The sequence below is a fragment of the Schistocerca nitens genome, chromosome 3 (assembly GCF_023898315.1).
Source record: "Schistocerca nitens isolate TAMUIC-IGC-003100 chromosome 3, iqSchNite1.1, whole genome shotgun sequence".
Classification (NCBI taxonomy): Eukaryota; Metazoa; Arthropoda; class Insecta; order Orthoptera; family Acrididae; genus Schistocerca; species Schistocerca nitens.
In genome coordinates this window covers 132,504,734-132,528,208 of record NC_064616.1, presented here as the reverse complement: position 1 = coordinate 132,528,208, position 23,475 = coordinate 132,504,734, and the positions used below count along the sequence as shown (strand labels likewise).

Sequence of the window (23,475 nt, the reverse complement as noted above, 5' to 3'; positions counted from 1 at the left end):
AACATTCCACCATCGACTTCTATAAACGTCGCGGTACTCTACCAGTTTCAAATTCTTTCCCTCAAACCTATCTCCTGCGAAGCAATAATTAAAAAAAATAATGCGATGCTAGCTTAGCAATTCATTGGCATTTGGATACAGAGGCTTAAATATGTTAACATACTGAAACAGCTATCACTTTCCTATCGTAGTTACTTAAATGCTGTGACAGAAGTAAGGGTTTCTTAAAGCTAAACAGTCAGGAAAGCTCAGTATTTGAACCACGTATTGCATATCTCTTAAAACGTACATGGTATTGACAAACCAGGAAAGTGACAGTATGTACAAAAGAATGCACAGGATGAATGGTTAATCTAGACATTAGGCCTATCGAGAAAGTATGGAAGGGAAAAGTATCATCGTTGTCTGCTAGCCCAACCACTTCAAATGGAAATCGCTACCAGTTTAATAATTACTTTAATGACAGAAAAGAACATCTTGAGAAATTTGAACTAGGACAGGCACATCTTCATAAACTGATCTGTTCTCGACCATGAAAGAAAATACTCTAGTTGCACAAGACTACTTACTTTTCAACGTTAATACTGCCACGTAGAATACTTCACTTTCTAATCGAGAAGACGTCAAACAAATAAATCAATCAATAAGACAAGTTTTATACTTGAGCGACATAGCTCCAACTTGGTGATATTACGAAATTTGTCATTCTGCTGCCCAATTATGGTGTTACAAAGCTTCGAGAAAGGTAGTGATTTGGCATGGAAAAAAATGCAAGCACTGGTCAGAAATCGGTAAGTATGTGGACTGGTGGAATGCATAAACAGCCACAAAATCTAATCACTTCAGAATTTTTGAAAAACTTCATTTTATCTTCACTTCTGGGTAAAGTTTCTAAATGTTGATAATGCCTTCAACACAAGACACTCGACTCAGCTAGAGGCTGATGCACCTGAAGACAGCATATATCCTTCAGAGAATTACTTACGTCATTTCCATGGGTAATTTTAATCTTCCCAGCATGCTTCATCATTGCTAAAGCTACTCGGCAATAAATTACTGTGTGTAATAAAGTAACACTAAAATTCAGTAAAACAGGGCACACACTGGTCGGTACATCATCTGTAAATTTCGCAATAGCATAATTATTACATTATTTTGAATAAATGATTGAGTGTCTCAGCTGTTAATGTAAGGTGCCATCTAGACGGTCAGGAATTTCTTGTGCAAATATCTGCTTCAAAGAGAGACGTGGGGTATTCTAGCGACTTCGGTGGTACAGCATCTGGAAACCAATCCTTTCGAAAGTCTGCAAATTAAATTTCCTATACTTGTCTCGTTGATGTGTAACAAAGGGGTGCTGGATCACTATCAATGTGGCAACAAAAGTAAAGCATACTTGAGGTTGATGCAAAGTATGTTCTTAATGCTGAACAAATTTTGGCAGTCCAAAGGTGCCATAAGGAGTGCACTAGTCCTTCGGTCGTACATAGTGGTGCTACTTAATGTGTATGTACTGTGGTGATTCACTTAAAAAGCGGTCCTCCTGCTATTAGATTTGTTGTTAACTGCATAGACAACTAATGAGACCACTGCACTGAAACGTTAAATAATGAATTGTTATAGTAATGCTTAACATTTTTTGTGGCAGTATTCAAAAGATACAGTTCCATTTGCATGTACTTGTCGTGGTCTGTTTACTGAGAACTGAGTATTACATACGAACGACTGAAATGCTTAGTTTGATTTTCGTAACGTGGAATGTAAAAAATATTATGGGACGGTTCTCACTTCCATTGAAACTGAGAGCACTTGTGCGTCACTTCGAATAGGTATTACTAATCAGACGCGAGTGTCATAATCGTATCGAACGAGTTTCCACCAAAAATGACTGCAGCAATTACTAAAGAGACTCAGCCTTAGCCGCGTACCTGCTACGTAAAACCTCTTGGGCATTCGAATATACGCCTTGTTTACAAGTGGCGTTAAATCAGCCCCTGTGAATACAAAATTAGTTGCTGCAGTAAGAGAGTAAAAAAGATGAACCCTAGCAGCTACTTAGATGTTATTACCTTTAGCTAAACCTGACAATTCAATAAAGCTGCTTTTAAAGACACAGCGTTAAGATTTTCCCATAAGCTTTCAGATTGTTCAACATAATTTAGGTACATAGTTCCCTGAAATCTTTTCACTGACATTTATGAGCCCTGATAAACACCACTGCGAGTCAAGGATAATTTTGATGCCGCAGGCGAAGTTACTAAGAGGCTGTGTCGGAGGAAATTTTAAAGTGATCATGGAGTTAAAAATATCGAATCCAGGATTTGCATGTATGGGCCAGCATTAAAAATTATTGGTGGAGACTAAGCAGCTCCTTAGTAGTTTAATTGTGACAGCTAAGTAATACCGAAAATAAAGTAACGTGCGTGCAGATCAGAAATATGGCTTAGTGTGATACAAAAACTTAGGACTTCGTCTTTACATCGACATAAGCATTGTCGTTTATTTTCGCGAGTATGTGATAGTGTAATAAAATAGTCTGGGTCAAAGGAAAATACAATGGTGTTCCTAAGATGCCTTCAGTTTCTTGATAAGTGGGCAGATACGCGTAACATAAATATGCACAGTGACAATGTCTTAAAATTACTTGTTGTATTGGAATCAACCATTAACGAAGTACGATATTTCCAGGTTCACATCGTCAGGAGACAACAGGTCAGCCCAACAGGATATCGAAGATGCAGCGTTTAGGCGCTTCCAGTCCACTGTCATCAACACTGAGAGATTCCCTCCTTCAGTGCAGCCCTATACGGAAATCGTGCTGTCAGAGCGATTCGCCGTGGAGAGCGCTGTCCCAGGCGGATTCAGGGCGGAATTCTTGCTGCCAGTGTCGTTCAGTGCGGAAATCGCCTACGCACTGCAATAATTCGCGCAGTTCGTTATCCACGGAAATTTTCAAAATACGTAAAGGGCAAGAAACCAATCCGAGAACATATCTCCTTGAAGATTACAAATCTCAGCCCATAGCTGGAGCTTTCTATGCAGAAGAGCTACAAAAAACAAAATATCCATCAACGTACATTGTTGAGAGAATCATACGTAAGAAAGGAAATAAGGCACTGGTAAAGTGGCTTGGATTCAGCAGTGCACACAACAGCTGGATTAATTTGCAAAAATAATATGTATAATAAATGTTGAATTACATCTTACATATGCTGGTTTAGGTGTGTGTGTGTGTGTGTGTGTGTGTGCGCGTGTGCGTGTTTACGTTTACGTGTGTGTGTGTGTGTGTGTGTGTGTGTGTGTGTGTGTGCGCGCGCGTGTGCGTGTTTACGTTTACGTGTGTGTGTGTGTGTGTGTGTGTGTGTGTGTGTGTGTTTACGTCTGTGCGTGCGTGCCTGTGTAGCCCGCCAGCTGGAAGGCTGCCAAGTGTGACGTAATGAACAGATGACAAGCGACGGCAGCTTGGGTACGGTACCGCAGCTAACCTTAGCTGCGTATATACGTCCCAAAATGTGTCCCAAAACCCCCCTTAGTATACTACTATATATAATGCCGGAAGCAATGTTAATGATTCATGAAAAACGTTAACCATTCCAGAAGTTAATTACTGTCACTTTGGCTGACGTTTTTTGGGTGGACAAGTCTGAGGTCCTCTGATGAACTTTCTCCAGATAATACGCAGAGGGCGAAATCTGATCGCGTATAACGTAAAGACGCTTCGACTGTCAAAATTTTAACAGTGAACTATCGAAGTTTTGAATTTACTGCACTCAAGGATAGTTATCACGTTCAAATTAATTTCAGAATCGAGGACTGGATGAAACCCGAAGTAGGAAATTCCGAAACATTTAACGAGCCCTGGACGTATACCGAAATGACAAGTTACACAACATAAGAGGCGGGAGTTTTCGTTGCAGTCGACAAAAACATTGTGTCTTTAGAGGTCGAAATATGAATCTGACTGCAAAGTTGTCTGGGCGCGAGTAACAGATTGAGGTGTATTTCAATTAATCCTCGGGTGTTTTTCTCGGCCACCCGATTCCCCTATAGCAGCCGTAAAATCAGTCAAATAATGTCTACGCTCAGTAACGTGGAAGTTCTCCAATCACACAATGTTAGTTTCACGCAGCTTTGATGTACCAAGTATAGACCGAAACGGCTATGGTTTATTTGTAGCTGGTACGGACAGACAGTATTCGAAAGTATTTTTGAACGCTTTCTCAGAAAACTGTCTTGAGCAACTAGTTTGACTACGCACATCCAGTGGAAGTATTTTAGCCCTCGTAGCTAAACACAGGGCTGACCAAATCGACAATGTCAGTACAGGGGCAGGGATTACTGATCACGATGTCACCATAGCCACGATAGTTACTAAAGTTAATAAATTCATCAAGAAGCCCAGGAGAGTTTTGTACTGGAAATAGCAGATAATGAGTTGCTAGCACCCTACGCAGACAGTGCATGGACATGGTTTAGTTTCAGTATGACACACATAGAGGAATAATGAGAGAAATTTAAACTGATTTTAAAGCGCGCTCTGAAGAAGTGAATGTGGATTAAGTGGTTTACGACCTGAAAAGAGTCATTGTCATTTAATAACAAAATTTAGAAAATGCATAGAAAATAGACGTTGTTGCAATCTCGCTTCTAAAAAGAATGCAGAAGTCTCTAAAGGCAGAAGTTACTAGCAATTCGTGCGCCCACAAACGAATCGAAGCGCAAAGCATACAACTTCCACCGTCATACGTTAGCGAAAGTTGGCGAAAGGTCTTGCCGAGAATCCTAAAAAAAATTGGTGCCACGTAAAATTGCTAAGCTGGTCTCAAGGTTCTATTCAGTCATTCCTACACCAGTCTAAAGTGGCAGCTGAGGACAGCAAAAGCAAAGCTGAAGTTTTAAACTTCGAGTACAGACATACCCCCGTTTGACCGCCGCACTAACACCCATATGGGGGCGTTCCTGGAGTTGAACAGCAGATGAAAGAGATGAATACCATTAAGTCACCTGATCCAAGATGAAATCCCGTTTCAGTTTCACAGAAAGTACTCCTTGACATAGACTTCTTTGTTAGCTTCCGCCGGCCAGTGTGGCCGAGCGGTTCTAGGCGCTTCAGTTTGGAACTGTGCGACCGCTACGGTCGCAGGTTCGAATCCTGCCTCGGGCATGGATGTGTGTGATGTCCTTAGGTTAGTTAGGTTTAAGTAGTTCTAAGTTATAGGGGACTGATGATCTCAGATGTTAAGTCCCACAGTGCTCAGAGCCATTTGATTTTGTTAGCTTCCATTTATCGCGAGTCTCTGGCCCAGCGCAAGGTCCCAACCGACTGAAAAAAGCGCTTTTGACTCCCACATATAATTACGCAAAATTACAGACCAATATCCGTAACGACGGTTTGCTGCGGAGTTCTTGGGCATTTCCTGGTTCGAATATATTAGACTTCCTTCAGAAAGAAAAGCTTATGTCCACAAATCAGCACGTATTGAGAAATCATTGCCCGTGAAAAGACAGCTCCCCGTTTTCTCGCACGATATCTCGAGAACCCTGGCGAATAGATTTCTGGAAAGCATTTGACACGGTGCCCCACTGCAGACTGTTAACGAAGATACGACTGTCTGGAATGGATTCCGGTTGGGATCCCCACCAGGACAGATGTGAGGAAGCCATTGAAGCAAGACGTCTTAAATAATAGAACCCAGTATCGTAGACTTCTTAAGTAATATAACCCAGTATCCAAGACTTCTTAAGTAATATAACCCAGTACTTTGTCCTCGAGGGCGACGTTCATCCGAAACAAGGATATCGTGAGGAGTGCCCCAGAGAGGTGTGATACGACCGGTGTTATTCTCTATGTACATAAATTATCTGAAAGACATAGTGAGCAACAGCCTGCGATTGTTTGCTGATGATGCTGTGGTGTACGGGAAGGTTTCGTGGTTGAGTGACTGTAGGAGGACGAAAGATGACTTACACAAAATTTCTATTTCGTTTGATGAATGGCGGCTTGCTCCAAATGCAGAAAAACGTAAGTTAATGTAGATGAATAGTAAAACCAATCCCATAATGTTCGAATACAGCATCATTCGTGTACGGCCAGACACGGTCACGTGGTTAAATATGTAGGCGTAATGTTGTAAAGCGACATGAAATGGAACGAACATGTAAGGACGGTAATGAGGAAGGCAAATAATCGACTTCGGTTAATTCTGGAGAAGTGTAGATCATCTATGATGGAGATTGCGTACAGGACATTTGTGCGACACATTCTAGAGTGCTAGACGAGTGCTTGGGATCCCCATCAGGACAGATGTGAGGAAGCCATTGAAGCAATATAGAGATGTGCTGCTATGTACAGGATGTTACCGTTACGTTCGATCAACACAGGAGATTATAGAGATGCTTTGGGAACGCAAATGGGAATCCATGGACGTAAGAAGACGTTCTTTTTGTCAAAAACAGTTGAGAAACTTGAGGGAACTGGCATTTGTGACAGACTGCACAATGATTCTACTGCAACCTACGTATATTTTGATAAGTATTGAGGTCAGCAGATTCGCAATGCTTTTCAACCAGCAAGCATAAGAAGTCAAGAGTAGTCAGAAGAAACGGCCAACTATACTAGGATGGCATTCCTGCCGTATGTTGTTGCTCTGTCCTTCAACACTGGCAGGCTCTGTAAGAAACACTCAACAACATGTGTCCTTTGTCCTTTAGCGCGAGTGCAAAGATGCTGGCTTCTGTAGAAGACAACTTAGGTCTAAGAAGAATGTGAAACATCATATATTGGCCAGATGTGTTGCACTGTCAAAGACAGATGCGATGGACACGTATGACTTACAATAGTAGGTCAGCCAGAAAAATCTGCTGTTGCTGGACACTGTTTTGATGAAGGACAAGGCATGAATCAAAGGGAGATCAAAATCCTCTCGAGCTCCTGTACGCACTGGGACGCCACCTTTAAAGAAGCAGTGGAAGTTCTCACATTTAACGACTTAATTAACAAAGGGACGTGCTTTCATCTCAGCAAAATATGGAAATAAACAATGGCGGCCGACGAAAAAATTCAGCTAAATAACGTCAATAGAGAACCAAAATCAGAACACCTAAGTACGGCCCACCACTTTGCCCGCACGCATTCGCTGGGGCCCGTGGCTTGGGAAATTGGAAATTTGTGTTAAGTTCCTATGGGACCAAACTGCTAAGGTCATCGGTCCCTAGGCTTAGACACTACGTAATCTAATTTAAACTAACTTAAGCTAAGGACAACAGACACACCCATGCCTGAGGGAGGACTGGAACCTCCGACGGGGGTAGCCGCGCGAGCCGTGACAAGGCGCGGCCAGTGGTTTGGGACCGAACTTTACTGCGCCGCACATGCGTTCGTTGCTTCCTTCTCTGACTGGGGTCTTGTATGTCAGCGTCCTGTGTGATGACGTACAGATCCACATCTTGACGCCAGTGATTTCCTAGTACATTGGTGACTAAATTGGCAAGCTGCAAATCCTAGCTACAGTCGCACATGAAGATAGCGAGCAACTGCCTCGTGGAAATACTGTGCGGTTTGAACAATATGATCCGACGCTACACCTAACAACCTATCAAGCAATTACTGTGTTGTTCTAGTTTAAAATGTTCTAATGTGCGTGAATTCCTAAGGGAACAAACTGCTGAGGTCATCAGTCCCTAGACTTACACACTATTTTAAACTAACATACGCTGAAGACAACACACACAGCCATGCCCGAGGGAGGACTCGAAGCTCCCGCGGGAGGGGACGCGCAATTCGTGACATTGCGCCTCTAACCGCGCGGTCATTCCGCGCGGCTGTTCTAGTTACAGGGGATTCTCGTCCCTCATAAATATTTAGTAAATAATGTAAAAATATGGTTATGAATTACTGCATAACACAGATAAAAGTCCACGAAGATCTCGTCAGAGTCTACAAAGCAAGTACAGAGCTCAGACAGTGATATAATTCCCAGCTCTTAAAGATGTGATGTAACGTGAATGTGACAGAGGAAAGGAATGTCTGTCATGAGGTAAGCTCCGGCTTATATGCTTTGCCAGGCGACAGCCACTGCCCAACAAATGGAGCAGATGCATGGTCAATGATCATACAATGTAGGTTTTCACGGCCGGTATGGTCTTCACTTAAAACTTCCGGGCTGATAGGCCGTGGTCGATGTATAAAATTCTACACTGACGTTACGTCTCCTGCTGCGGGAGACATCTTCCCAGGTAAAGTGGCGAACTGCAAAGAGAACTCCCTTTTTTTTTTCTTTATTGTACACTCCTGGAAATTGAAATAAGAACACCGTGAATTCGTTGTCCCAGGAAGGGGAAACTTTATTGACACATTCCTGGGGTCAGATACATCACATGATCACACTGACAGAACCACAGGCACATAGACACAGGCAACAGAGCATGCACAATGTCGGCATTAGTACAGTGTATATCCACCTTTCGCAGCAATGCAGGCTGCTATTCTCCCATGGAGACGATCGTAGAGATGCTGGATGTAGTCCTGTGGAACGGCTTGCCATGCCATTTCCACCTGGCGCCTCAGTTGGACCAGCGTTCGTGCCGGACGTGCAGACCGCGTGAGACGACGCTTCATCCAGTCCCAAACATGCTCAATGGGGGACAGATCCGGAGATCTTGCTGGACAGGGTAGCTGACTTACACCTTCTAGAGCACGTTGGGTGGCACGGGATACATGCGGACGTGCATTGTCCTGTTGGAACAGCAAGTTCCCTTGCCGGTCTAGGAATGGTAGAACGATGGGTTCGATGACGGTTTGGATGTACCGTGCACTATTCAGTGTCCCCTCGACGATCACCAGTGGTGTACGGCCAGTGTAGGAGATCGCTCCCCACACCATGATGCCGGGTGTTGGCCCTGTGTGCCTCGGTCGTATGCAGTCCTGATTGTGGCGCTCACCTGCACGGCGCCAAACACGCATATGACCATCATTGGCACCAAGGCAGAAGCGACTCTCATCGCTGAAGACGACACGTCTCCATTCGTCCCTCCATTCACGCCTGTCGCGACACCACTGGAGGCGGGCTGCACGATGTTGGGGCGTGAGCAGAAGACGGCCTAACGGCGTGCGGGACCGTAGCCCAGCTTCATGGAGACGGTTGCGAATGGTCCTCGCCGATACCCCAGGAGCAACAGTGTCCCTAATTTGGTGGGAAGTGGCGGTGCGGTCCCCTACGGCACTGCGTAGGATCCTACGGTCTTGGCGTGCGTCCGTGCGTCGCTGCGGTCCGGTCTCAGGTCGACGGGCACGTGCACCTTCCGCCGACCACTGGCGACAACATCGATGTACTGTGGAGACCTCACGCCCCACGTGTTGAGCAATTCGGCGGTACGTCCACCCGGCCTCCCGCATGCCCACTATACGCCCTCGCTCAAAGTCCGTCAACTGCACATACGGTTCACGTCCACGCTGTCGCGGCATGCTACCAGTGTTCAAGACTGCGATGGAGCTCCGTATGCCACGGCAAACTGGCTGACACTGACGGCGGCGGTGCACAAATGCTGCGCAGCTAGCGCCATTCGACGGCCAACACCGCGGTTCCTGGTGTGTCCGCTGTGCCGTGCGTGTGATCATTGCTTGTACAGCCCTCTCGCAGTGTCCGGAGCAAGTATGGTGGGTCTGACACACCGGTGTCAATGTGTTCTTTTTTCCATTTCCAGGAGTGTATTTCAATTCCCCATCGGGGTGGGCTGGCAGCAGCACATGCGCTGCTCTTCAGCCGAAAAAAAGAGAACTCGAGGAAGCGCTGATTATATAGGCTGTGCAGAAGGCGCCACTGTCCATCACGTGGCGTGGCCTATGAGACTGTCTCTGCTAATGCCAACATTCTCGACTGAAAGTAATCGATCGTCACGTTTCCGGTGCAACGCTGACATCCAAATTTTATCCAGTTTAACACCTTCCTCTTTCCTGTTAAAATTATTACGGAGTTTATCAATCTCGATAGCGTCTCTATACATGTGCGCATAATAATGCAAGCTTTCAGATATGGTGCTCGTCTCGCTGAATTTTATTTAATGATTACCTTCCTCGTAAACAAGTTCAGCTACGTCCGATTTATCCGTGTGACCCAGGCGGCAATTCCTCCTGTATTCAGCCAGACGGGTGTTCACACTTCTCTTTGTGATACCGACATAAACCTGTCCACAACTACAAGGAATTTTATATACCCCTGGTGTAGCCAAAGGATGTCGTGCATCTTTTGCCGATCTTTAATGTTCTTTTATTTTGCTGGTGGGTCTAAAATGGTTTCCACCCTATACTAGCTTAACACTTTCCCAATGCGATCTGTGACCTTACTAATGAACGGAAGGAAAACCTTGCCGTTTGGCGGCTGTTGTTCGTCGTTGCTCCTGTTTTTTCGCCTAGAGCGAAGTGCTCAATCTACCTCCTTACCAGAATAGTCATTCTTCACGAACGTAGGCCGTAGATATCCAATCTCATCTTTTAAATAAACAGGTTCACAAATTTGGTACGCCCTGTCTGCCAAGGTTTTTATTACACCTCTTTTTGGTCTAGGGTGGTGGTTTGAATCTTTATGCAGATAACGATCAGTATGTGTGGCCTTTCTATACACCTTACGGCCCAACGTTCCGTTCTGTCGTTTAATCACAGGCACATGCAGAAAATCCGTCTCCATAGTAAATTGTATTTTCGGGTTAATGCTGTTTAGATACATCAGGAAGACGACCAGCTCCTCTGTGTCCGTACGACGAAAGTGTCATCGACATAGCGATACCATATGGCTGGTCTCTTACTGGTAGTCTCCAACGCCCGTTGTTCAAACGTCTCCAGAAACAAGTTAGCCACAGCAAGACTAAGAGGACTTCCCGTAGCCTCCCTGTCAATCTATTCATAAAAGTCACTATTGTATTGAAAGTAGGTTATGGTGAGGCAGTGTCAGAATAATGCCACAATATCGGTAGGAAAAATATCCGCTATGCATGAGATAGCTTCGTTTACCGGAATCATGGTAAATAACGACGCAATGTCAAAACTGACGAGGATATCATCCGGGTCTACGCTCATTTCCTTTAACTTGTCAGTGAAATGAGCCGAATTTTTAATATGACTGTCAGTCCTACCAACATAAGGTTGCAGCAATGAGGCAAGGTCTCTAGCCGACAGTGGATGGGAACGCCTATAGTGCAGACAATTGACCTCAACAGAACCTCAGGTTTATGCACTTTAGGTAATCCATAAAGTCTAGGTGGATACGCATCTGTTCTACAAAGGAGCATCTTATCGTCAGAGGAGAATGAAGACGCTTTCACCAGTCGATTGGTCATTTTTAAAATCATTCATAGTCGGATCCGTCTGAAGTTTTTTTGTAATTGGAGGGAACCAAAATATTATTGACCTTTCTATGATAGTCCTCCCTCTTCAATATGAAGGTGGCCTTACCCTTATCTGCAGTAAGAACCATGATGTTTTTATCTGCGTTTATATTCCTTAGCGCTTTACTTTGTGAATGTGACAAATTACTGTTACATGGCTTACATATACGTCAGATACTAGCTGTTTCGATCTTAATTACATGCACAAAGAAAGGCACTGAGGGATATAAACGCAGATAAAAACATTATTGTTCTCACTGCAGATAAGAGTAATGTCACCGTCATATTGAAGAGTGAGGACTATCATGGAAAGATCAATAATATTTGGTTCCCTTCCAATTACAAAAACTTCAGAAAGATTGACTGGTGAAAGCGTCTTCATTCTCCTATAGAAAGGCCACACACACTGATCGTTATCTGCATAAAGATTCAAACCACCACACTAGACCAAAAAGAGGTGTAATAAAAACCTTGGCAGACAGGGCGTACCAAATTTGTGAACCTGTTTATTTAAAAGATGAGATTGAACATCTACGGTCGACGTTCGTGAAGAATGACTATTCTAGAAAGGAGATAGATTGAGCACTTCGGTCTAGGCAGAGAATCAGGAGCAACGACGTACAACATCCGCCCAACGGCAAGATTTTCCTTCCGTTCATTAGTTAGGTCACAGACTGCATTGGGAAAGTGTTAAGCAAGTATACGGTGGAAACCATTTTAGACCCACCAGGAAAATAAAAGAGGCCGGCCAGAGTGGCCGAGCGGTTCTAGGCGTTACAGTCTGGAGCCGCGCGACCGCTGCGGTCGCAGGTTCGAATCCTGCCTCGGGAATTGATGTATGTGATGTCTTTAGGTTAGTTAGGTTTAAGTAGTTCTAAGTTCTAGGGGACTGATGACCTCAGAAGTTAAGTCCCATAGTGCTCAGAGCCATTTGATCCATTTTGAAAATGAAAGAACATTTAAGATCGGCAAAAGATACACGACATCCTTTGGCTACACCAGGGGTATATAAAATTCCTTGAGGTTGTGGGCAGGTTTATATCGGTATCACAAAGAGAAGTGTGAACACCCGTCTGGCTGAACACAGGAGGAATTGCCGCCTGGGTCACACGGATTAATCGGTCGTAGCAGAAATTGTTTACGAGGAAGGTAATCATGAAACAAAATTCAGCGAGACGAGTACCATATCTGAACGCTTGCATTATTATGCGCGCATGTATAGAGAGACTATCGAGATTGATAAACACTGTAATAATTTTAACAGGAAAGAGGAAGGTGTTAAACTGGATAAAATTTGGATGTCAGCGTTACATTGGAAACGTGTCGATCGATTACTTTCAGTCGAGAATGTTGGCATCACCAGAGACTTTCTCATTGCCGACACCACGTGATGGACAGTGGCGCCCTCTGCACAGCCCAAAGCGCTTCCTCGAGTTCTCTTTGCAGTTCGCCACTTTACCTAGGAGGATGTCTCCCGAAGTCGGATTCGAAACGTCAGGGGAGAATTTTATACATCGACCACGATCTATCAGCCGGGGAGTTTGAAGTGAAGATGAATGGTAAACGTTTCCATTGTCAAAGGAGTCAGTTCAGGTGAAGAGTCCGACTGCGACGCTGTACTACCCCAGGCCCCGCCTCATTGGAACAGTGAACTTTATTTACTAATACAGACTTTCTTTTTTTTCAGATATTCCAAAACGGATTTAACTGATAAATAACTATCATGCGTAGGTGATGAGTCGTGTTGCACTACTGGAACTGGAAGCGTGGCTACTCTGTGAACGCAGGTGACGGTGCAGGCCGGCGGCGTTTCGGTGAGGGGGCGGCTGTCGCTGTCAGGACTGCGGACGACGGACGCGGGGGTGTACGAGTGCGTGGCCAGCAACGCGGTGGGGGAGGCGCGCCACGCAGCCCCTCTGCACGTGCTGGGCCCGCCCCACGTGCGGCCTATGCGCGACGCGAGGCTGGTCGCCAGGGAGGACGCCACCTTCCACTGCCGCGTCACCGGCTACCCCATCAGCGAGGTCCACTGGGAGAGGGAAGGTAAGCTGTCTGCTAGTCACACCTGACCCTACGGAGCGAGCGAAGAATGACTGCTTATACGCCTCTGCGCACTCTTCAATTACACGTCTGAGCTTGACCCTTAACATAGACAAATGTAATGTATTGCGAATTCATAGAAAGAAGGATCCTTTATTGTATGATTATATGATAGATGAACAAACACTAGTAGCAGTTACTTCTGTAAAATATTTGGGAATTTGCGTGCGGAACGATTTGAAGTGGAATGATCATATAAAATTAATTGTTGGTAAGGCGGGTACCAGATTGAGAATCATTGGGAGAGTCCTTAGAAAATGGAGTCCATCAACAAAGGAGGTGGCTTACAAAACACTCGTTCGACCTATACTTGAGTATTGCTCATCATTGTGGGATCCGTACCAGGTCGGGTTGACAGAGGAGATAGAGAAGATCCAAAGAAGAGCGGCGCGTTTCGTCACATGGTTATTTGGTAAGCGTGATAGCGTTACGGAGATGTTTAGCAAACTCAAGTGGCAGACTCTGCAAGAGAGGCGCTCTGCACCGCGGTGTAGCTTGCTGTCCATGTTTCGAGAGGGTGCGTTTCTGGATGAGGTATCGAATATATTGCTTCCCCCTACTTATACCTCCCGAGGAGATCACGAATGTAAAATTAGAGAGGAGGCTTTCCGGCAGTCGTTCTTCCCGCGAACCACACGCGACTGGAACATGAAAGGAAGGTAATGACAGTGGCACATAAAGTGCCCTCTGCCACACACCGTTGGGTGGCTTGCGGAGTATAAATGTAGATGTAGATGTCTCTGCAGTCCCTATATGACGGATGCATAGGGGTCGACAGTATATTACTGACTCATTTAACACTAGTTTTCGAAACTTTGTAAGAAGCCATCGGTGCAATAGTTCACGTATATCTTCAAGCGCGTGACAGTTTAGATATTTAAAGCAATTCCATGATCCTCTCCTGTGCGTCATACAAACTTGTGATCGTTCGCGCTGCCCTTCTTTATGTTGTTGTTGTTGTGGTGGTGGTGGTCTTCAGTCTGAAGACTGGTTTTAAGCAGCTCTCCACGTGAATCTGTACTGCGCTAGCCTCTTCATCTCTGCATTACTACCATGTCCAACGTCCATTTCAACTTCCTTATTGTACTTGAGCCTTCATCTCCTTCTTCAACTTTTACCCCCACACTCCTATTACCAAACTGACAATTCATTCAGGCTTCAAGACCCGACCTATTAACCGACCCCTTCTTTTTTCAAGTTGTACCACAAATTTCTTTTCCCTAGTACCACCTCATTACCAGTACAACTTCGTTAGCTATTTGAGCTACTCATCTAATCTTCAATATTGTTCTGTAGGACCACGATTCGAAAGCTTCTATTCTCTTCTTATCTGAACTGCTTATCGCCTACGTTCAAGCTCCGTACAAGACAGCACTCAATCCAGATCCCTTCAGAAAAGAATCCCTAACACTTAAATCTACACAGAAAAGTGGAACAAACTGGTACACCTTGAAACGTCCCCTTTTAACAATTATACACGACTGTCCTTAAACTGACACACAATATTTTGTTAGCGCAACGCAATCTGACTTTCAATAATCCCTACAAAAGAATGGGCCCTGACTAATATTAAACTATACCTTTCACAAATCACTTACCTCACGAAAATCTTCGCTACTCAAGCTACTGCAATACAGCGAGCGCCACTACTGCCAGCTAAATAAAAGGTTCAAAGTACTGAAGGCACTAACTACTGATAGGCATAGTTAGCAAATGAAAGATTTTGATAGAGAACAAACAATGTATTTACCTCAATAGTCATAATATATGTAGCAGTTCATGACAAATTTCAAAATTCCGCCATCTCTCTCCCCACATCCACCACTGCTGGCGGCTCACCTCCAACTGCGCAACGCTACGCACTGTTCACAGCCAGCTGCCTAACACTACAATGGCGAGTATTACAACAATGCAAAGCAGCCACAGACTGCACACAGCACAGCCAGTGATTTTCATACAGAGGTGGCGTTACCAATAAAAAAACCTAAACAGCCTACTTATATAGCCCCCATGCTCCCCACAAAAAATTTGAGTTATTGTTTTGGGCACTGGGCAATACATATTTGTTAAAATTTTTCATAATCGTAATTACAATAACAAAGAAATCAAATGCACACACTTATTGATACAATGTTGGTCAAAAGCTAAAATTTTCTCACAATCCATAAAGATAGTTCTGATCATTCATCATAATAGTAATTACAGTTTTTTTTTCACAAAGTCTCATTAGTAAAAGAAATTGCACACAGAAGTAGTGGATTTCCATGCAGTCTTGAAGAAGTAGTGTTGTCCTTCCAATGGAAAGACAGTGCTGACTCTTGACATGCTGACAGGTAATGGGCCACAACAGAGCAAACCCACAGCAGAGTCAGTCGAAGTTTTGAAGAGTATTGGTAGGCAGGTCATCACAGAGCAGACCCACTGTAGTCCTGGTAGAGATTACGGTACTGGTGGGCCACCAGAGGTGCAGACCCACTGCAGTCCTTGTAGAAATAATGGTACTGGTGAGTCAGCAAAGATGTAGACCCACTGTAGTCCTTGTAGAAATGATGGTACTGGTGAGTCAGCAAAGACGCAGACCCACTGTATTGCTTGTAGAGACGGCCAGCAGCCATCTGTTGCAAATGTGCAGGTGCACAATCACCATCGAAGAGTCTTGCGGACAATATAGCAAGTCCATAAACCACCACTTGTGCACTCACAAAGTTTTTTAATTGTCCTTAGAACCAGCAATGCTGTTATCCAGTCCCTTGCTGAATTATTAACACACATGCAAACACTAACAGTCCCTACTTCTCACATATTGTCCATATACTATGACCAACAGAAACGTGTGCAGTGAAATGGAACTTACAAGTTACTTAATTTGATGACCTGGTGTCAATTACAATTTTATAACATAAGAATACAATTACAAAGGTACAAAATACATCATTAAAGAACATAACAAAAGAATCGAAATAACATATACGTCAGTGTTACAGGAATTATGACATGAGTACATACATAAAAGATCAGAATAACTTTTGAAACATCACCTTCACATATGAGCAACAAACCAGAATAAATAATGTCTACACATCATTACAAAGTAAATAACATAGTATTAGAAAAATTCTACAACATAGTTCTCATCAGCTAAACACATAAAGACAGGAAAAACACAAATATACAAGAGCACACAAATACATAGCGGAATAACAGAAAGGGAAAGGACAGGGTTTGTTTTACTGCAGTATCTTGCAAACAAAACTTTCTTTAATTCTTGGAGATCTCCCTTCGTTCTTAATTATTTCAAAAAGTCCTATATATAACTGCTTTCTGTACCTTTTTTTTGTAAGACTTCTCAATGCATTTCTTCCAATTCATCGCAACTCATTCTCTTATATAGTCTACCCCCTCTTAAGCTAACTTAAATCTACTGAGCTCAGATGCTAAACTAAGGGACGAGGCAATGCAGCAGCACAAAACAATTAACACAAACAGCAATGACAAAATATTCAAATTCGCAAAGCAAGCAGCAGTATTACAACTAATATAAGGCAATGAGCAGCTAACAAGAAAAATAAATCAGTAGTAAAATGGCTTAGAAGAGTAACACAAATTAAAATTCAGTAGCACTATGCCTGGCAAACAGCAGCAGCAAATAAAAAAAACATATATCTAAACATGACATAGCTCAAGCAGAAAAAATATTACACTAAAAAATGGCCATGTCTAATACCTATGTCACATCTTAACACTAGAGTGATGCATCACAATTTGTTCTAGAAAAGAAATTACCAAGTACTTGAAAAGAAAATTATGAATGCAGTTCCTGTGAAGGTAAATGTCTTTTTGTGCTCCCTCATTTTTTTGAAAAAAATTATTATTTACTCGATCTGTAGACAGAAAATATTTATATTAATACATCTATAAAATTTTATTTTTACCAATGCTGCAGTGCAGCTAGAAACTAGATATCAAATGAAATAAGCAACTATGTACAAAGCAAAGCATAAGATCATCATTCAATAGCCATGTGGCATTTCATAAGTAGTAAAAAAATATCTCATCTAGAAAGACAGTAGTCATAATCAGGTGTGTAGACAAACTATTTCTTGTCATTTCATTAGGCGTTTCAGTAAATAGCACAAAGTACGAGTAATCGTATGTTTTCAAGTAATGAGCGTGTCATATTTGCAATGCTTTCTACAAAGGAATGTCAATAGCGAGGATAATGGCCTCCCTTTTTTTTTCTTCTCCACCTGCGCCTCTGGCACACACGAATGGCTTTTTTTTTTCAGGCGTCTGTCGCCCAGCTGGTGCCCACGACGCATTACGTGCAGGTGGTCACTTAACTTTCTTACCGAAATATTTACGACACCAGTTTCCGCTACAGTGACAGTCTCATACGAAAATTTCACAGGTCAAGAATTTGGGTTACAAATCTGTAGAAACAAAATCCTATGAATATAACAGTGTCCAAGAAATTTTCGTCGGCATTGTAATACACTCACGCATTTACATACATTTCATAACTCGTAAAGTACGATTCTCGGTTTCCAACATCCTTTTTCACAAACCAGAGTCCCTAACTTCTACTCATTATTCATATGCATATAAACACGTAATCACATTCCTTATATAGCATCAGCTTATTGATCATAAACATACCTCAACAGCATAAAACACATCGTCGTCGTCAAAATAACATCATAACACCTCAGTCAAATCTCAAAATCGTCGTAGCTTCCTCCAATAATTTCAAAACCTAAAAAATATTCTCTGCTCATTTCAATAGTGTCATCTACCTCAAACGTACCTTAAAAATCATGATCTCATACCAAATATATCATTCAAAGCTCTCATAGTATCACAATGTTTCTGAAAAAATATGAACAGTTCACAAAGTATAAACAACATACAATTTCGTAAGTGTGAAGTTATCCAACGGTGTAATTACGTAAACGTCTGTCACTGATGTAGTAAAATAAATGTTTGTCTCTCTCAGTTAAATGATCAGATAGCTGTGTAATTCTGTGTTAGAGAAATATGGTACCGATGAGTAAAGTTGTATAAGCAAATACCATATTAGCTAGGGCTCCTTGTGCTTGCCAAACACATGCTACACAAAGTAAGCGTGTACCCCCCTGAGGATTAATGTATAATACCCTCAGGTGATACAGATTACAGCAATGGAATGAAATGTATCATGGAAAACCTTTGTATCATTGTAATTCAAAAATCTTTAAAAATAAATGTTTTAAGTACAAAATTAATCACTCAAATACGTGTATTGTAGTGCTAAACTGTGCATCTTGTTGCAACATAATCTCTGTGGAAGTGTCGTAGTTATCGTCCTCCGAAAGCTAAGTTCTGCAGAAGTCAATGTACTTACCTCATGATAAACAAAGATGAAATGCTTTGCGTATAGATATCTTAGTTATTACGCTTATTATCGTGATGAAGAAAGTACTGTGCTGTAACGTATTGTTGTGCTACAGAAAAGGCTGTCTCCTTGTAGCTATACCACAAAAGTTACTACAAAACATGTTTTACTTTCCAGAATAATACAGAAAAACTGTGCAGATATAAAACAGAATCACCGCAAAAGCAACATTGTAAATTGTCACTCATTAGTAGCGTCGTGATAAAATCGTGTAGCTGTCACATAAACTAACCACTGTCTCATCTGGTATCTCACAGAAAGTACTTTAAATCCAGAATGTATTTTCAAGTAAACCAAAATGTTTCATTAAAATGTCATTAGCAGTACAAGTTCTAAGTATGTAAGCCTGATAGTCGTTACGTAATCGTGCAACTTGTTGCAAGAATGTACAACACTGTGTCGTCTGTTCACTATAACAATGCAATCGTAATTTCTGTTTAAAAATGTTCCCTAGGTTCTAGACTGGATATTTAACTTCAAACATTGTTGCAATATTAACAGTTTCTTAAGTCTGACAAAGCATACTAGAAATTTGAAGTGAAAGGTTTTATGGCAACGACTAAGTTAAACAGCAGATTATCATTCAATAAACGGTTTTACATGTGAAAAGAGGTGTAAACCTTTACTCTTCCTAGTACGCAGACTTTCAACTGAAAAGCAATTGTCATGCGGTGTACGTCAGTAAAGAATACTGGAATTTTTCTCAAGGTTAGCGTCTATGTTATTTTTCTCTGAGCCAGCCGGCGCAGGTGGCTACCTGCCGTGCGGGTCATTGTCTGTTTCTTTGTTGGCGCGCGTCGTTATTGGGATTAGGAGACCGAACTTCTACAAATTCGCCTTGCCGAGAGGGCCCAGCTCTATTAGAATCCCGCCAGTTCTGATGCATTTCAGGTCTGTCGTTACGATCATATCGTCTGTCGTCATGTCGGCAATTCCTGTGGTTTCTTTCTTGTCGGTTAAGTGGTGGAGAATTTCTCCCTGAATCGTAACTGTGCGCTGGACCGTTGCGTCTAAAGTTATTCTGTCTCTCGTAATAATAATTGTTTTGGTTCCCATATTGTCTGTTTCTCTGATTGTCTCTGTGATAGTCATTACCTCGGAGAGGTGATCTTTCCCTGTAATTATTACTACTCTGCCAACGGTTGTTATACGGGTGGTGTCTGTTTTGGTCACGATTTATGTTGTGAGAATAGCCTTGTCGCGTCCAGTTATTATTTCTTTCATCGCGGAAATGTGACGGATGTGACCTGTAATTGTTGTGCTCCTGTTTTCGCGTTCCGCGACTGTCAGTGTCAATTTCCAGTTCTTGTAAGAGCCCCTGAAAAGCTTCAATGTCGTCTTTGCAACGTCCTGCCAAAATAATATGTCGTAAATGCTCAGGTAATTTGATTAAGCAAATGCGGATGAGTTCTGAGGGGCTGTATGGGTTTGACAGGTACTGATTCTTGTGCAACATGTCTTCAAAATATTTGACAAGACTGGAAAATTCAGATTGTTCAAAGTGTTTCATCATCATGATGCTATGTTTTACTCGGTCTTGTGTAGCTTGAGACCAATATGCTGAGAGGAAGGCATGGTAAAATTCTCCTTCACTGTGGCAATCGTGAATGACCGATCGCATTCTTACAGCTGGTTCATTCTCTAAGTAGCCACACATAAATTCTAATCTGTGTTCTAATGACCAGTTGGGAGGAAAACAATGAGAGAATTGATAGAGCCATGCTTGTGGATGAATGTCGTTGGCAGAATTCTTAAACGTTTTGAATTTACGTGTAGTAATGAACAACTTATAGTCAAAATCATTGTGTCGGCGAGTAGCAAATCGGTCATTGTTACGTCGTGTCGGCGGTTCCATCTCAAAATCCAATGCGCCTTGCCAATTTCTTTCATAATTTCCGAAATGTGCTGTGTTATTATTTTGTGGTTGTTCCGTATTTCTATGTCCCTCTTCCCGTACTGGAGCGCGAGTGTCCTCTGAAATATGTAATTCTTGTATTACCTGCGTCAACTGATCTTGTACTTCCTGGATTTCTCTTTTGTACTGTGTATTGATTTGATTTTGATTTTGTTTGAATTTTCTAATTTGTTCATACTCTTCTGTGTCAGTGAAGGCTATAGGTCTTGTGTCATTCAGATCATCATCTACCTTTGTAGATAAGTTAGTGACCTGATCCGAAAGTTCGGCTACATTCTCCGATAGTGAACACATTTCCTCAGTGTGTTTTTCTGAACCAAGTTTCAGAGTGTCCATTTGTGTTGAAATCGAATCTACTGTGTCCTTCAAGCTTTCCTGAGTTTTTGCAAGTTGCGTAACCGAATCGGTAGATGCAACTGAGTCAATTTTAGCCCACAAGGTCTCATGATTTTCATGAACAATGGTTTGCAGTTCTTTTATGGCTGCTTCGTGATTCTGTAATGCATTTTCATGCCGCGAAAAAATAGGTTGAAAATGCTCACAAATTTGTGTTTTTACGTCATTACAGACTTTTTGACATTTCGATTCAATGTTATTTAACTCAGTAGTTAAATCTTCACGTGTTTGTTCAAGTGTGGTGTCTAACTTTTGAAGATTTTGTTCCATTGTGTCTAACTTTTTAAGATTTTGTTCCACTGTGTCTAACTTTTGAAGCTTTTGCTGTGTTTGTCTCTGATTTTGTTCCATTGTGTCTAACTGTTGCTGTGTTTGTCTCTGATTTTGTTCCATTGTGTCTAATTTTTCAAGCTTTTGTCCCATTTGTTGCATTAATTGTAATGACAATGCACTGGTGTCTGAAACATGTTCCTCAGTGCTTTTCGGCAGTGAATTTGCACCGGCAACATTCACATTTTGACAAGCGTAAAATGTGTCTTGACTCATTTGAGAAAACGGTGAGAACCCAAAACCTGAGTCTACAGTAGTTGCAATATTGTGTTCTGTCATTCCCGATTCCTGAGGCGAGCTGTTGCCGACCGATCGATCGATAATGCTTCCCTCTTCACTAATTGTTTCACTGTCTACGCCATTGTTTGCAGCCCGCTCCATTTCCCTATGCACAGTTACCAAATTACTACTTTGATCATTAGTTAATTCATTACTCGGTGGCGCTAACACACTGCTTTCGTTTTCACCGTCATTTCTCAGTTTACTTTGGAGTCTAGTATTACGTTTTTTCACTCGCCATTATTGTCACAATATTTCACACGACAACACAGAAAAGCACAATTTGAAGAGCAAAAATAAGAGAACACATTAACATAGCACTGAAAATAATATCTAGTTAATTGCAGCTGCGAAATACTTGGTGCAAATCTACATGCATGCCACAACTGTTTTACTGTACAACAATGAAAGGCTGCAACTATAAAGGAGATTCTCTCTACAATTACGCGCTAGCAATAAACAATAGCTACACTAATTACACAAACTACAAGAAAAAAATCAGAAGATTCCAGTGAGGTATCCTCGGCTAAGGGTCGACATATGAAACGTCCCCTTAGAACTATTATACACGACTGTGCTTAAACTGACACACAATATTTTGTTAGCGCAACGCAATCTGACTTTCAATAATCCCTACAAAAGAATGGGCCCTGACTAATATTAAACTATACCTTTCACAAATCACTTACCTCACGAAAATCTTCGCTACTCAAGCTACTGCAATACAGCGAGCGCCACTGCTGCCAGCTAAATAAAAGGTTCAAAGTACTGAAGGCACTAACTACTGATAGGCATAGTTAGCAAATGAAAGATTTTGATAGAGAACAAACAATGTATTTACCTCAATAGTCATAATATATGTAGCAGTTCATGACAAATTTCAAAATTCCGCCATCTCTCTCCCCACATCCACCACTGCTGGCGGCTCACCTCCAACTGCGCAACGCTACGCGCTGTTCACAGCCAGCTGCCTAACACTACAATGGCGAGTATTACAACAATGCAAAGCAGCCACAGACTGCACACAGCACAGCCAGTGATTTTCATACAGAGGTGGCGTTACCAATAAAAAAAAACCTAAACAGCCTACTTACAACCTGCCTAATATGATATAGGGCCCCGCGAGCACCCAGACACCATGGACTCGACTAATGTCTGAAGTAGTGCTGGAGAGAATTGACACCATGAATCCTGCAGGACTGTCCATAAATCCGTAACAGTGCGAGGGGGTGGAGCACTGCACGTTGCAAGGCATCCCAGATATGCTAAATAATGTTGATGTCTGGGGAGTTTGGTGACCAGCGGAAGTGTTCGTACTCCATTCACACTGCTTCTCTATCGTACCAATCTCAAATAACGTGCCGGGAAAACGAACACTCAGATCTCTCCGTGCGAACTCTGATTTCTCTTATTTTTCTACGGTGATCATTTCTCCCTATGTAGGTAGGGCGTCAACAATATTTTTTCGCATTCCGAGGTGGAAGTTGGTCATTGAAATACCACGAGAGAGTCCTGCTGCAACAAAAACGCCTTTCTTTTAATGGTTGCCATCACATATCATGGCTTTTTCGATGTCGTCCGTCAGTCCTATCTGGTAAGGGTCCAATAGCGCACACCGATACTCTATAAGTGTATGCTTAAGCTT

At 42.4% G+C, this 23,475-nt stretch overlaps 1 protein-coding gene across 1 annotated transcript in view; it reads left to right on the top strand.

The window, feature by feature from the left end:
- Positions 1-758: 758 nt before the first annotated feature.
- LOC126249103 (Down syndrome cell adhesion molecule-like protein Dscam2) overlaps positions 759-23,475 on the top strand; it is a 171,090-nt gene continuing 148,373 nt past the window's right edge. The window contains exons 1-2 of the mRNA XM_049950754.1: positions 759-791; positions 13,167-13,422. Coding sequence (XP_049806711.1) covers positions 759-791; positions 13,167-13,422 — 289 coding nt within the window. The remainder of the gene's footprint in view (positions 792-13,166; positions 13,423-23,475) is intronic.